This window comes from Vanessa cardui, chromosome Z (genome assembly GCF_905220365.1).
Source record: "Vanessa cardui chromosome Z, ilVanCard2.1, whole genome shotgun sequence".
Taxonomy (NCBI): Eukaryota; Metazoa; Arthropoda; class Insecta; order Lepidoptera; family Nymphalidae; genus Vanessa; species Vanessa cardui.
In genome coordinates this window covers 588,989-602,556 of record NC_061154.1, presented here as the reverse complement: position 1 = coordinate 602,556, position 13,568 = coordinate 588,989, and the positions used below count along the sequence as shown (strand labels likewise).

The 13,568-nt window shown below is 37.8% G+C and overlaps 1 protein-coding gene across 1 annotated transcript; it reads left to right on the top strand.

Annotated features, from left to right (window-relative positions):
• The first annotated feature begins 2,641 nt into the window (after positions 1 to 2,641).
• LOC124542929 (paramyosin, long form) lies at positions 2,642 to 11,551 on the top strand. The gene is made up of 16 exons (XM_047120874.1): positions 2,642 to 2,891; positions 2,966 to 3,022; positions 4,308 to 4,394; positions 5,055 to 5,221; positions 5,419 to 5,656; positions 5,734 to 5,853; positions 5,979 to 6,245; positions 6,327 to 6,573; positions 7,109 to 7,236; positions 7,930 to 8,042; positions 9,580 to 9,769; positions 9,958 to 10,092; positions 10,177 to 10,371; positions 10,454 to 10,549; positions 10,631 to 10,912; positions 11,042 to 11,551. The coding sequence occupies exons 1-16, from the start codon at positions 2,781 to 2,783 to the stop codon at positions 11,237 to 11,239; spliced, it is 2,631 nt and encodes an 876-aa protein (XP_046976830.1). The 5' UTR covers positions 2,642 to 2,780; the 3' UTR covers positions 11,240 to 11,551.
• Positions 11,552 to 13,568: the final 2,017 nt, after the last annotated feature.

Genomic DNA, 13,568 nt, shown 5'->3' with positions numbered 1-13,568 from the left:
ATATAAAGGTATGGGATGCGTTAGATGACAGTGGGTTGGACATGTATCTTATGCAGTGACAATACAGTGCGTCACCCGTTGCCGTAGATGTCTTCTGGAGTTGAAGCCACGCCTCGAAAGGCGTACCGTAGGGCTCCCTGCAGATAGAATATATGCAATATATGGAAATTGATTGATTGCAGATGGAAATTAGGAGATTAGAAGCCATCCACTCAGTTCTGAGTTCTTTTTAAATTATGCACTCATACAATTTTATAGGTATTATTTTAAGGTTTAAAGATTAATATTAGGGGATCGGACCAGATAGCAATACACAAATATTGTCATACTATTCAGCCAGTAGTGGATGTAGTTAGTTTGCGACGTTTTTGTTGATAATTAATTTTCGATATAAATATTCTTTATAACAAAACACTATTTTTATTTTAATGTTTTAAAGATTTTGTTGTGTTTTTGAGTATAAATAGGTACTTACACATATTGATATCTTATAAAAATAATAATCTTCAAATCAAGTTTGGAATTGTTACTGAACTCAAATTTTCCAAAGGTTTCTACGTCATTCGAGTAGTCAATTTAACCGTAATTTAAGTATACTTATTTACTTGGTGATAAGGCTTGGGCTTAGGTAGGCTACCAAACAGTCGTCAGATATTCTACCTACTAAGTGGTACTGGTGAGTACGCCAATACCACAGACACAAGAAACATAACATCATAATTCCCAAAGTTGATTGTGCAATGGTGTGATGTACGAAACGGGTAATATTTCTGAAAACGCCATTATTTATTGGCGATGTTGACTACTTACCAACTGAAGACCTATTTGTTCGATTTCCTATTACAAAGAAAAGAGATACAAGAAACATAGATAATACCTTTACATATAATAGCAACCACAAGATATAGAATAGACTTAAGATCATCATTATCTTCCTGCCCTTATCCCAATTTTATTTGGGGTCGGCGCAGCGTGTCTTCTCCTTCCATACTTCTCTGTCAGACGTCATCTCACACGTAACATTCTTTCTAACCATATCATCTTTCATACAATCCATCCATCGTTTCCTTTTTCGTCCTCTACCTCTATATCCATCGAAGGCCTTCCTTACAATATGTTCCTCATTCCTCCGCATTACGTGCCCATACCATGATGATCTAATCTATACCATACACTTAAGATAATAAAAAGAATTGACTTGGATTTCACATGATATCATTGATCGACAGCTTCAATGATGTAGACGAAGACTTTTAGATGTAGACGAAGCTGTTAAAAGAACTAGCGAGTCGCTAGTACGTCAATATATGGTTTCTTCGTCATACGTAATTCTAGGATAGGTTATAGATATGTGTGTTATGGGAACCCTCTAAAATCATGGTTGCGAATGTATCTCCTTAATTATTATTCTACTAATCAATAAAGTAAATAATGCCTGTTGTAGACCCAAGTTTATGCAAGGATGCTGCACTAAATCGTAACATTCCTTGGTATGTTTGTGTGTCTATTTGTAACTAAATCACATACAATCGATCAGTGCCGTAATTATTAATTACGAGATAATAGTTAGGTTCTTTATCCAGTTGCTCGAACTAATATTGAACCTTAACCATAAGTTAAATATTTTTTTTCGTTGGCAAATTTGAATATATTTAGCTTTTCGTTTGCTTCCAATAGCATTTCTGAATTAAACAGGCGTACAATATGTTATTATACATTGTTAATGTGAATGTACATTGATGTTAATCAATGTACCTATTTAACGAATTGTCTCAGATGCAATAAATAATGTAAAGTATCAAAACTCTTTATATGTCAAGATCTTTCGAATATTTTTGATACAAGGTTGTTAGTATTTAAGATGGACACTTGTAAGTAATTTAAAGGTTGGAAATATTTTGGTTACTTTATTTTTAACTAATTGACGATAAAAATAAATCTTAGCACAATTGCTTTTGAACAAATTTTTGTAACTAAAAGTAACTAATTTGTCGAAAAAACTACTTCAGGAATGACGTCATAGGCTCATCACTCCAATCTACTTTTAATTCTACAACATTGACGTGCATATTTAATTCTGTTCTCCCGTATTGGTATCTATATATAATAATTTAGTAATTTAAACAATGACAATTGATTAAAACAAATGTTCTCTACTCCCAAAGAGAGTGCATTAACAGATTTATTAACACTCAGTACCTAATCAATCAGTTATATTTAAACGTTTTAATGTTTGTAAACACGCGAACAATCGCTTTGGGTCGCTAGAGGCTAATGAAAAGAATAGAAGTTCATTGTTAAGTTCAGCATTGTGCGCTGGTGTGCAACGGCCTGCGCTGCCAGCGCACTGCAGGAATCTGCCAGGAAGCGCCTGCGGCCGGCGCACGCGCCGCTGCATCCACGTCGACACATACCTGCCTCTACTGCATTATAGCTCAAGCACGGCGCCCCGAAGGCGGAACTCATGAAGGGATTTGCCAAATTTTTGGGCAAAACAAATAAAAGAGAACCGCGACAGCAGCGTTAAGGCGGGCGTGTCTATAAAAGGCCGAGAGGGGGGTGCGCGGGGGTGGTAACACGATCCGCGAGCTCCAGCCGGCCGGCCGCCCTGGAGCAGCGGGCGAGGGCGAGGGCGGGGGTGCGGCGAAGGCGAGGGGCGCGGGCGAAGGTGCGCGGGAGCGGCTCGTGCGCTTGCGACTCCCGCTCCCGCTCTCACTAGTCGAACGGTGCCCGACCGGTAACGTAGCGCCGACTGCCGATCGAGAGACGAACCAGCGACAATGTCCGCCGTGGCGAAGACTTCCAAGTACACCTACCGCAGCAGCGGCGGTGGCACCACCGACGTTAACATCGAGTACAGCGCCGACCTGAGTGCTCTCTCCAGGCTGGAGGTAGCGGCCCTGAAATCAGTGCAGTGTTTGTGAAGTGTTTGAGGACACATGATAGAATATGTTGTATTTTTCAGGACAAGATCCGTCTCCTCCAAGATGATCTGGAATCCGAAAGGGAGCTACGTCAGAGGGTAAGCCTTCGAACGCGCGAAATGTGATATGTGCGGGCGCCGCGGCCATAGCGGGCGCGCCGGCGCAGGTGTGGGCGGGGCGGGCGCCGCTCACACACCTCTATTAATACCGCCGCCCTCCATTTCATGTTTTGCCCTTTCACGCCCTTATAAAAAAATATCATTGAATGAATCTAACTTACATATTTCTACCAAATTCACATTAAAAAAATTTAAACTAACAAAAATTCGTTTCGTCTTTATGAAGTGTAAGTATCCTGGCAGATAACGTTAATCCTTATATATTAAATTAAAATATTAAGTAATCGATCTTTTTCTCACTCGACTAACTATGTGTGAAAGTTTCGTATGATATTCCTAAAAAAATAATAAGCTAACACTTAAAATGTAATTGGAATTTAAAGCTTGTCGAAGCTATCACTATTACTTAATCAAGGAGTTAGGCGTTGAAATATAAAGAAGAAAAGTATTAAAATAAAATTATCTCATGGCATTAATAACATTAACAGAGTTCGATTCGAGGCTTCGAGGGTAATTTTAATAATCTTATATCTAATGAACCGCGATAATTTAATTTGAACTGTAAATTAATTCAAAATGTTAATGCATTCTTCGATCGACAGCTATCTTGGATACAATCTGATTGAGGTCGGGTTCGCTCTCGTCACCGAGATTCGCGCGATCTATTTTCGTCTGTTGCACCGGTGAACAGCACAGGCGAACGCGCCCGCTCATGTCCGCGTCCGCAAGACCATCAGCGCCTTCTAGCCGACGCTCGAGCGCCGCGCGATAAATTTAGACACGTAGCAAACTATTCGCTGAAACCTCGACGTCTCGCTCTCCGGTCTCACTTTTGAAACTGGGCCAAATGATGCTCGTTCCTGCTGAGAATGCCACAATATTGAAATATAATAATAGACCGTGGTAAAGTGGCGAAAATATCCGACTTAGTCACTGCCGTGAGACACGGCCCGTTACTAAATTTAGATGGACACAATACTGAAATATGCGAAGGACGTATTATCGAATAACGTTTTTATTGCACAACTGCTTGTTATGTAAAGGTAGTTTCAATTTTTATAGAAAGTTTCACCTAGTAAACTTGTATATAACAGAACTAAACGATAACAGTTTCAGCAACAATTTCAAAAAGTTAAAATTCTAATTCTATCACAAGCGCTGCTTGCACTTCCAATGAATTATATTAACAATACTCGGTTTGCAATTAACCGTCATTATTAATATAAACAAATGAAACAAACTAACATCAAGGTACATTTTACAGATCGAAAGGGAGAAGGCAGATTTGAGCGTGCAAGTTATCCAGCTCTCCGAGAGGCTAGAAGAGGCTGAAGGCGGAGCTGAAAGCCAGGTAAAAAAACATTCTTCACTTATGAAATTTTTATTTTATAAATATCATGGCAGGACTTATTAAAAAATGCCGATCGGAAGGTAAGTATTTGTCTGTACCGGAGATGTATTTTGAAAAATATTTTTTCAAATTTTACCGAATGTAACTATTTGGCGCATTGATGAACGAGATTAACAATCACCGATTCAAATCACAAGTAAATATAAAGATTATTAAGAGATAGATTGATGTTCAGAGAATCTTTAACCAGACATTCAAATGAAATGAGAATGTTGAACATATAAATAGGTGGCCCTGGAAAAGAAGAAAGTGCCAAAAAGGAGAAGAAAATATTAAAACATATATTGTAGTATATTTGTTGCTTTGCGAAGATATTTGTTATTACTGTTGCTTTGGCGAAATGATTTGCTATGCGATTTTGAAACATTAATTTTATTATTTATATTCAATAGTGTTATGTTTCAGTGACTTCTGATTTAAAAAAAATACAATATATGGTGATAATTAGAACTATTTTTCACCCCGTATGTTATCTTTACTACTAAAACATTTATAGTTTAGCTGTACTTCATTTTGTAATTATAATGATAATACAAATCAAATATGTTCCCAATTAAGTAGTTTTGGGGGCACAATTTGAATCATTTTCGCATTTTTCAGTTCGAGATCAACAGAAAACGTGATACCGAGTTGACCAAACTCCGTAAACTTCTGGAAGATGTCCACCTGGAATCAGAAGAGACCGCTCACCTGCTCAAGAAGAAGCACCAGGAGATCGTGGTCGACTTCCAGGAACAGATCGACAAACTCACCCACAGCAAAACCAGGTGAGGTCCACGAACTAACAATGTGTCCATTATTAATTAATGTTGTAAATTTATTTCTTAGTTGTAAGGGCTGTGCGTATTTTTGCGAAAAAGCTGTGCGTTAAATATATATTTTCATTTAATGATCATTACATCTGATCAATTGATATATATTTTGTTATGATTTATGATTGCATCATCGTTTCTTTTGTCGCCAGGGTCGAGAAAGAGAAGGCTAAATTCCAAGCTGAAGTTTACGAGCTGTTGGCCCAAGTGGAGAACGTAACCAAGGAAAAGATTACAGTCATCAAGACTTGCGAAAGGCTCGAAGTCACTATCAGTGAACTCCACGTTAAGATCGAAGAGCTGAACCGCACAATTGTTGACATCACATCGCACAAGCAGCGCCTGTCACAGGAGAATGTTGAGCTCGTCAAGGAAGTTCAGGACCTTAAGGTGGGTTTTGTTCCTAGAAATTTTCGCTTTTAAGTCATCCGACGTATATTGAAATGAGTCCGACGATATGTTTGCAGGTGAACATTGAGAACGTTGTGTACCTTAGGAGCCAGCTCGCTAGCCAGCTCGAGGACGCGCGTCGCAAGATTGAGGATGACGAGAGAAGGCGCTCTCTGCTTGAGGCCAACCTGCACCAGGTAAATCAGTATGATTTTAAGTTAAAAAAAATAATATGCACTTATATACATTGTTTTACCTAAACAATTGTTTCTAGAAAAAATTGTAAATCTGTCGATCTAACGTGTCTTTGTTTAAAAATTAGGTTGAAATTGACTTGGAATCTGTCCGCGTACAATTGGAAGAGGAATCTGAGGCTCGTTTGGATCTTGAGCGTCAACTGGTTAAGTCCAATGGCGAACTTCAGCACTGGAGGTCCAAGTTCGAGGCCGAAGCCGCGGCTAGAGCCGAAGAGATTGAAGAGATCCGTCGCAAGTACTCCATCCGCATCCAGGAACAGGAAGAACAAATCGAGACCCTTATCGCCAAGATTAGCAGCGTCGAGAAGCAGAAGTCTCGCCTTCAGTCCGAGGTACAGGAGCGATAACTGCTATTATTTATATACCATTTTTTGTACAAAAAATTGCAAATTTAACACAATTACTGTATACAGGTTGAGGTACTCATCATCGACCTGGAGAAGGCTAATGGAACAGCTCGGGAGCTGCAGAAGAGGACGGAGCAGTTGGAACGCGTTAACATCGAGATCAAGTCTCGCCTTGAAGAGACGGTGCAGCTTTATGAGCAGAGCCAGCGCGACCTGCGCAACAAGCAGACCGAGCTACAGCGCATCTCCCACGAGCTCGACAAAACTCGTGAACAGAAGGATGCTCTCGGTCGCGAAAACAAGAAACTGGGTGGTGAGTAAAAATTTACAATAATATAATGACAACATCATTAAACGAAAATACACAACCAATACCATTACAGGTTTTGTGTATGAAGCAAGCAATTATAATGGGCAGTTTTTGATCACACTTAATTTGTAAATGAACCACGATTCAGTTATATAATCAAATATCGTATTTTTTATAAGAAACCTCAAAACATGCTTCAAATTTCAATGCATATTCACTTTACCAATTCGTTTAACTATTTTAATTACTTACCCAAAGATACAAATAAATATATAATATGTAAAATCATTTCACGATACTACATGAATTATACTTTTTTTTTTGCCATGAAATCACGTAAAATATTTTTTCCAAAATTGTTTTGACCAAAGCTACATTGCAATGGCTAATCATATGATTACTTATACTTCCACATACATTAATTTTTCTTGAAAGAAGACCATAAAAATTTCGTGATGTTCCTCATCACGCAAAATCCTTCCAATTCAAAAACTTTAGACGATGCGTTGGTATAAATTTTGTCATTTGTTTTGCACAGACGATTTGCACGACGCCCGCGCCAATGTCACTGAGTTGACCCGCCGTCTTCACGAGCTCGAAATCGAGCTGCGCCGTCTTGAGAACGAGCGAGAGGAACTCACCGCCGCCTACAAGGAAGCTGAAGCCGTAAGTATTCCCAACTATACCGATTGTAAACATTTCTTGCATAAAAGGGCACTTTGCTAGGGAAGGTCAAAAATTATGTAAAACAACAAAAAATATTACACACATATCAAATTAATTTTGGACGTACTGAATTCAAATAGAGCAATTAATACAACGATCACGCTGTGCAATCTGGTACCGATGTTTTGATTTATTAATTTGACAATTTCTGGCGAATATTCAAACTCTAGTTTTGTGTTACGTGAATTTCCAATTAAAATGATTATAACTGACGTGCCCTGCCAAACGGTTTCGCCAGAGACAAGTGACAAGCATATCAAGCTCGTGATTGTGAATGATTTTGGCAGGTTTTTTACAACAAACCGTTTTATTCTTAAACACACATAACATTATCATTACTCAATAGCTTAATAGATGCGATGATTTCTATTATATAGCTTTGACTTAATGTTCACATAATAAATCAAAGCAAAAATAAGTAAAAATTCATACAACAAACATCAGGTTCTTTTACAAGGAAAGCTAGAACGCAAATATAAGTTGCATTTTTGATTAATTTGAAAAAACATTCCAAATTTTATATAAACTCGGTCTACGACTAGCGTAGCTCACAGACCTTTTTGTAATGCCAAGGACTGTATCAGAAATTTCGTTAATATTATTTTAGGTTATAATGAACACTCCTGTTTATAGGGTCGTAAAGCCGAGGAGCAGCGCTCTATGAGGCTGACAACCGAGTTTGGCCAGTTCCGTCACGAGGCTGAACGTCGCCTCCAGGAGAAGGAAGAAGAAATTGAGTCCATTCGGTTAGTATATAAACAAACATGTTTTTAGTACATTTCAATTAGTTGCTATTGAATATAATGAAAATTGAACATTACCGATATAATATAAAATTATCGTTTCATCGAGGAGAAAATCGTATATCGAATCGTTATAATCGAAATAACTGATATATATGTGCTAAATATAAATAAATAAAAATAAAATTACACGCCCTAGTGAATTCATAAATAATTAATTATAAGCTTGATCCTAAAATCACATCGATTACACGCATCTACGCCTTTCAATAATGTGGAGTGAGTGAAATCGTTGTAAAGCGCATATGCTCATCATGACAATGTTATCATTTCCGGGAAGAGATGGTTACGTTCGCTCCTTATTTATTTTCAAATATTGGCAAGGCATTCCGTTTAAATATATCTCGATCTCTGATTGGTGCATATCTGCAATTAGCTAATATGAACATTGGCACTGCTGTGATTTGAAACTAATAGACGTCAGTGTTCCTCACCCACACGCAAAGTGCGGTTATATACGGATATAATGGTGGACCTTTAGCATTTCAATAAAAACAACAACTAATTACACGATATAAATTCAAGATGCCCCCAATTAAAGTACCCGAACGTAAAAAATGGTCGAAACCTCCGACGGCTATTTATGAAAACAATTATGGCTATGGAATAAACTATTACCAACCAATGATTGATTATATATCTGCTAAAAAACTAGGAGCCAATGTCAAGCCTCCTCACTTGCCATGGAACAACGAGAGAGGCTTGGAAAAATACCGATTTGACCAACCGGTGAAAACTTATTCTGAAGGTGACGTTGCAAAATTATCTCAAGAAGTTGCCGAGAAAGCGAAAAATCATCTTGAAACTTATAGTGTCGGTAGAAGAACCCCTTTCTCTGTCATAGCCACTGCTTCAGCTGCAAACATAACAAAACATGTCGGAGTTAAAAGTGTCTCTGTTAAAACCAAAAAGAAAAGGATTGAAAAAGAGAAACTAAGCACTGATCGATATGGTAAGGGCGAGGAATATAGCAAGGCACTTGATTTATATAACTCGCAATTAAATGTAGGAGATGAGTTAAAAAGCAAAGCTAAAGTATTCCGTGGAAAATCGGCAAAGGCAATAGCCCAAACTCTCCTGGAAGAGACCAGACATAATGTTGCTGAAGGAAAAGTAAAAAAAATAGATATTAATATGGGAAAGTATCACTTCGATCAAATTCCCGAATCCATCTCAAAAAATGTGTCCGTATACTCTAAAACTAAAATGCAAGACGAAATAGAAGACAAATTAAATGAAATCGCTACAATGGCTACGAAAACTCCAAAAGTGTGTGTCGTACGAATCGAAACAGATATCCCTACTATAGATACCGAATATGTACAAAAAATTAACGAAATAAAACAAACTATAAATCAATTTGAACAATTAAATACGAACTTCTTGTTTGATCAAAGGTATAACTAAAGCCAAAAAAATTGTAATTTCACGAAGTAGAAGATGTGTCAAATAAACTAAAACATTCTTTTCTTGTTCATAGCAAACAGACCAGCATTGAAATCGAGCAGCTTAACGCTCGTGTTGTTGAGGCTGAAACCAGGCTCAAGACTGAAGTGACTCGCATCAAGAAGAAGCTCCAGATCCAGATCACAGAACTCGAGCTGTCGCTTGATGTCGCCAACAAGACCAACATTGATCTTCAGAAGACCATCAAGAAACAATCTCTGCAGGTAATTTTTTTTCTGTTTTCTACAACATTGAGGGCATCTTGTATTTTTTTTTAAATGTTCGTGCTTTCAATTAATAATATAATAAATATAAGCGATGTGCCCAGATAATTCAAAATATATAACCTTCGAATAATTTGGCGATTTACGATATTATTATTTATGTATAAATATCATATTGGTTTTCTCAGCTCACCGAGATCCAATCTCACTACGATGAGGTCCAGAGGCAACTTCAAGTTACCCTTGACCAGTATGGTGTCGCTCAGCGCAGAATTCAGTCGCTCACTGGTGAGGTTGAAGAAATCCGTGGCAATTACGAACAGGTCAGTAAAATTTATGTTTGATTTAACTAGAACTTAATGACATATTAAACGAGCTCAAAATAATCTATGTTTTTTTTTTATTAGGCCCTCCGTGCCAAGCGCACCATTGAACAGTCTTACGAAGAGGCCCAGACCCGTATCAATGAGCTCACAGTCATCAACGTCAACCTGTCTAGCAGCAAGGCCAAGATCGAACAAGAGCTTGCCGTGGTTGCCGCTGACTACGACGAGATCACCAAGGAGCTGCGCGTAGCTGACGAGAGATACCAACGCGTCCAGGTAACATTACCGAAACGTACATATTCTTATTTATTGTAATCGTAAAATAAACATATGATTTAACACAACCTTTCCTTGACAGACTGAATTGAAACACACCGTCGAGCACTTGCACGAGGAACAAGAAAGGATCGTCAAGATCGAAGCCATCAAGAAGTCTCTCGAAATTGAGGTTAAGGTAAGATGGCAACAGTCAAATGAAATCATGAAATAAATTTATCGAAATACAGATTACGTGTTAATAACGATTTTTTTCTAGAACATCTCTGTGCGTCTGGAGGAAGTTGAAGCGAATGCCATTGTTGGAGGCAAGCGCATCATCAGCAAACTTGAAGCCCGTATCAAGGATATGGAACTGGAAATGGACGAAGAAAAGAGGAGGCACGCTGAGACCATCAAGATCCTCCGCAAAAAGGAGCGTCAGCTCAAGGAAGTCATCATTCAATGCGAGGAAGACCAGAAGAACATCGCCCTTCTTCAAGATTCATTGGAGAAATGCTCCCAGAAGGTCAACATCTACAAGAGGCAGCTGACGGAACAGGTATAATTTTATTAAAATCCAAATAAACTTAGAAATATAGAGAAATCATAGTTATAGTGAATTTATATAATAATCTATGGCAATAATGCACGTCATGTCAATAATGCATTATTATTTTTGTGTAAACAGGAGGGCGTCTCTCAACAAAGCGTAACGCGGGTACGCCGATTCCAGCGTGAACTGGAAGCCGCCGAGGACCGTGCCGATGTCGCCGAGAGCAATCTCTCGCTCATCCGTGCCAAGCACCGCACCTTCGTCACCACCTCCACGGTCCCTGGCTCCCAAGTATACCTGGTCCAGGAGTCCCGCGCTCTCAGCACGGAGTGAAAAGCTCACCTTCGCCCCGCCACACCAGCATTTCTATCCACCAATTAATTACGGGGCGCAATTCCGGTCGGGTATAAACCTAGTCGTTCGTTAAGTGATGTTTGAGTTCCGATAGATAGCGCTAGTGAGCTTTCAAGCACACTAGCGCCATCTAGCCATTGCCGGAATTGCGAGAGGGGACGGTCGCTCCGCGGCTGGGCTCGCCCTAACGCTGCCGTGTCTCCACAGCACTGTGGCCGACCGCCGACCGAACGTCCCCAGTCAATTTTCTATTGTAATACTAAATCAATCAATAAAGGAACCAAAAACTCAGTAAGCTTTTTTTATTACTTTCTAATATAAGTGACCAGCGTTTGGCGTTGGATTTACGTGCCGTACTTAGGTGCAGTAGTTTAAAATAAAGAATTATTTTATAATATTATTTATTAAATGTGAAACGCGTATTGTACGTTTGTAACTGTAACTTATAATAATAAAAATAAATGCTATTTATGTTACAGAGTTAAATAAAACAAAAAATGCAATAAAAATTCAAAAACAAAATGGATTTTTATTTTAAAGATATAAATATGGACACAAATATTTTATAAAACCTTAATTCTAATTGTAGCCAATAGATTTTCGTTTTCGTAATTAAAATTAATACGATTTGAAAATTTTCCAAAAAGTTTCAACTTTGAATGAAAAAAAGAAATATTATTTTTATTAAAACTCAACCTAAGAAGACATTAGAAAACGAATGACTGAACAGTTTTATAATAAAGCTTGAAACCGTTCTAATACATTTATTATTCTATATATCATACAAACCAATCCTTCCAAAACGTAATTAAAGTGTCTTGTTGTCTACACAGAGGAAAATTATGTGGTTTGATATAGTTGTAACTTCATACGATCTCGAAGATGATACAAATTATGTTCTGATCACACATATTTTAATCATGCATTTATTTATGGTTAGAAATAATGATGATACCAATAATAATTGAAACTCTAAAATTAGAAATAGAAGCGATGATAATAAGACGACGACGATCAGATATGAATAAGTGAGTATTATGGAAGTACCTAATTTTTCATTACAACATTCTGGTAGACTTCAGAATCGAAACCAGTAGTAATACGTAATCCGTAGTGATTATAATTTTAAAAATAAAATATTCTTTATTAAACTATCGTCATGTTATAGTGTAGAGTTGAATGTAAAGCTATAAATATTGATGTTTTGACTGAAACTTAAGTCACCCGATGGATTGTCCGGTCAGTCACTTGACTTCATTATTGTGTGATGTCTAGTCACATATGATGATAATATAATATCCACACTATTTTATCACATTAAATATTAAGATTCGAAACTGGTTTTACAAAAACCAAATATCTAATTAATATATAAACCAGTATATATGTAAAACCAGTTAATAAGCATTGTACTATTATGTATATGAACGTTTCAGGCTATTCAATATAAGTGTGACTAAAGTCTATTGTTTTTGGTTGCTAAACTTATTGGATTATATAAAACTTACTTGAAAATATATATAACGATATCAACTCATTATCAGACACGATGAATTCGAAATAAAAGTAGAGGCGTTCACGTTCGTAATATAATATCTCTTCAATTTATATTCCATCAAATTTGACTTCTCGGCTGACATGTGTTCTACGTCATACTGATGTTGCCATGCTGGCAAAAAAATACGGTAAAAAAATAAAAAAATCGTAAATACTTTTTGACATTTAAATTTTTTATTTATTTATAGATAGACTGTATAACTGAACCTTTACTAAGTATCGCTATTTGGGGGTAGAGATTTTGACGTGTGGCTGATATCCTTGATACGGCCTTGCACTACCCTTTTTTTTTCGCTGGAAAAACGCTTTACGCGCTTCCCCCACGTGATGGAAGTGGGGGGGGGTGTGGTACTCCCCAGTTTCCTGGACGCCGAATGCACCCAGGACCACCGGGTTTACCCACTAAAAAACCAGCGGTACCCTCTCCGTCTTTCGGCGGGCGCCACGGGATCGCTTACGCATGCTACCGTGACGGCCTTGCACTACCCTACCACAAAGTTAGTTAAAACTTAAATGATATTAAGTAGTTACTTACACTTTTTCACAAATCAAATTATACAGTCACACTTGGTGAAATAAACCATTCAGTGAACCGCGTGGCCTCTTCGCTATAAGTTCAATCAGCGACCTGAATATTAACAGCCTATTCATTTTTCCTTCACAGAAAAGCTTCTGAAAATAAGCTTATTCATCGAATATTATGAAAGTCGATGACCTTCTTCGAGATCACATCACATCTGCCTTGCTTTGC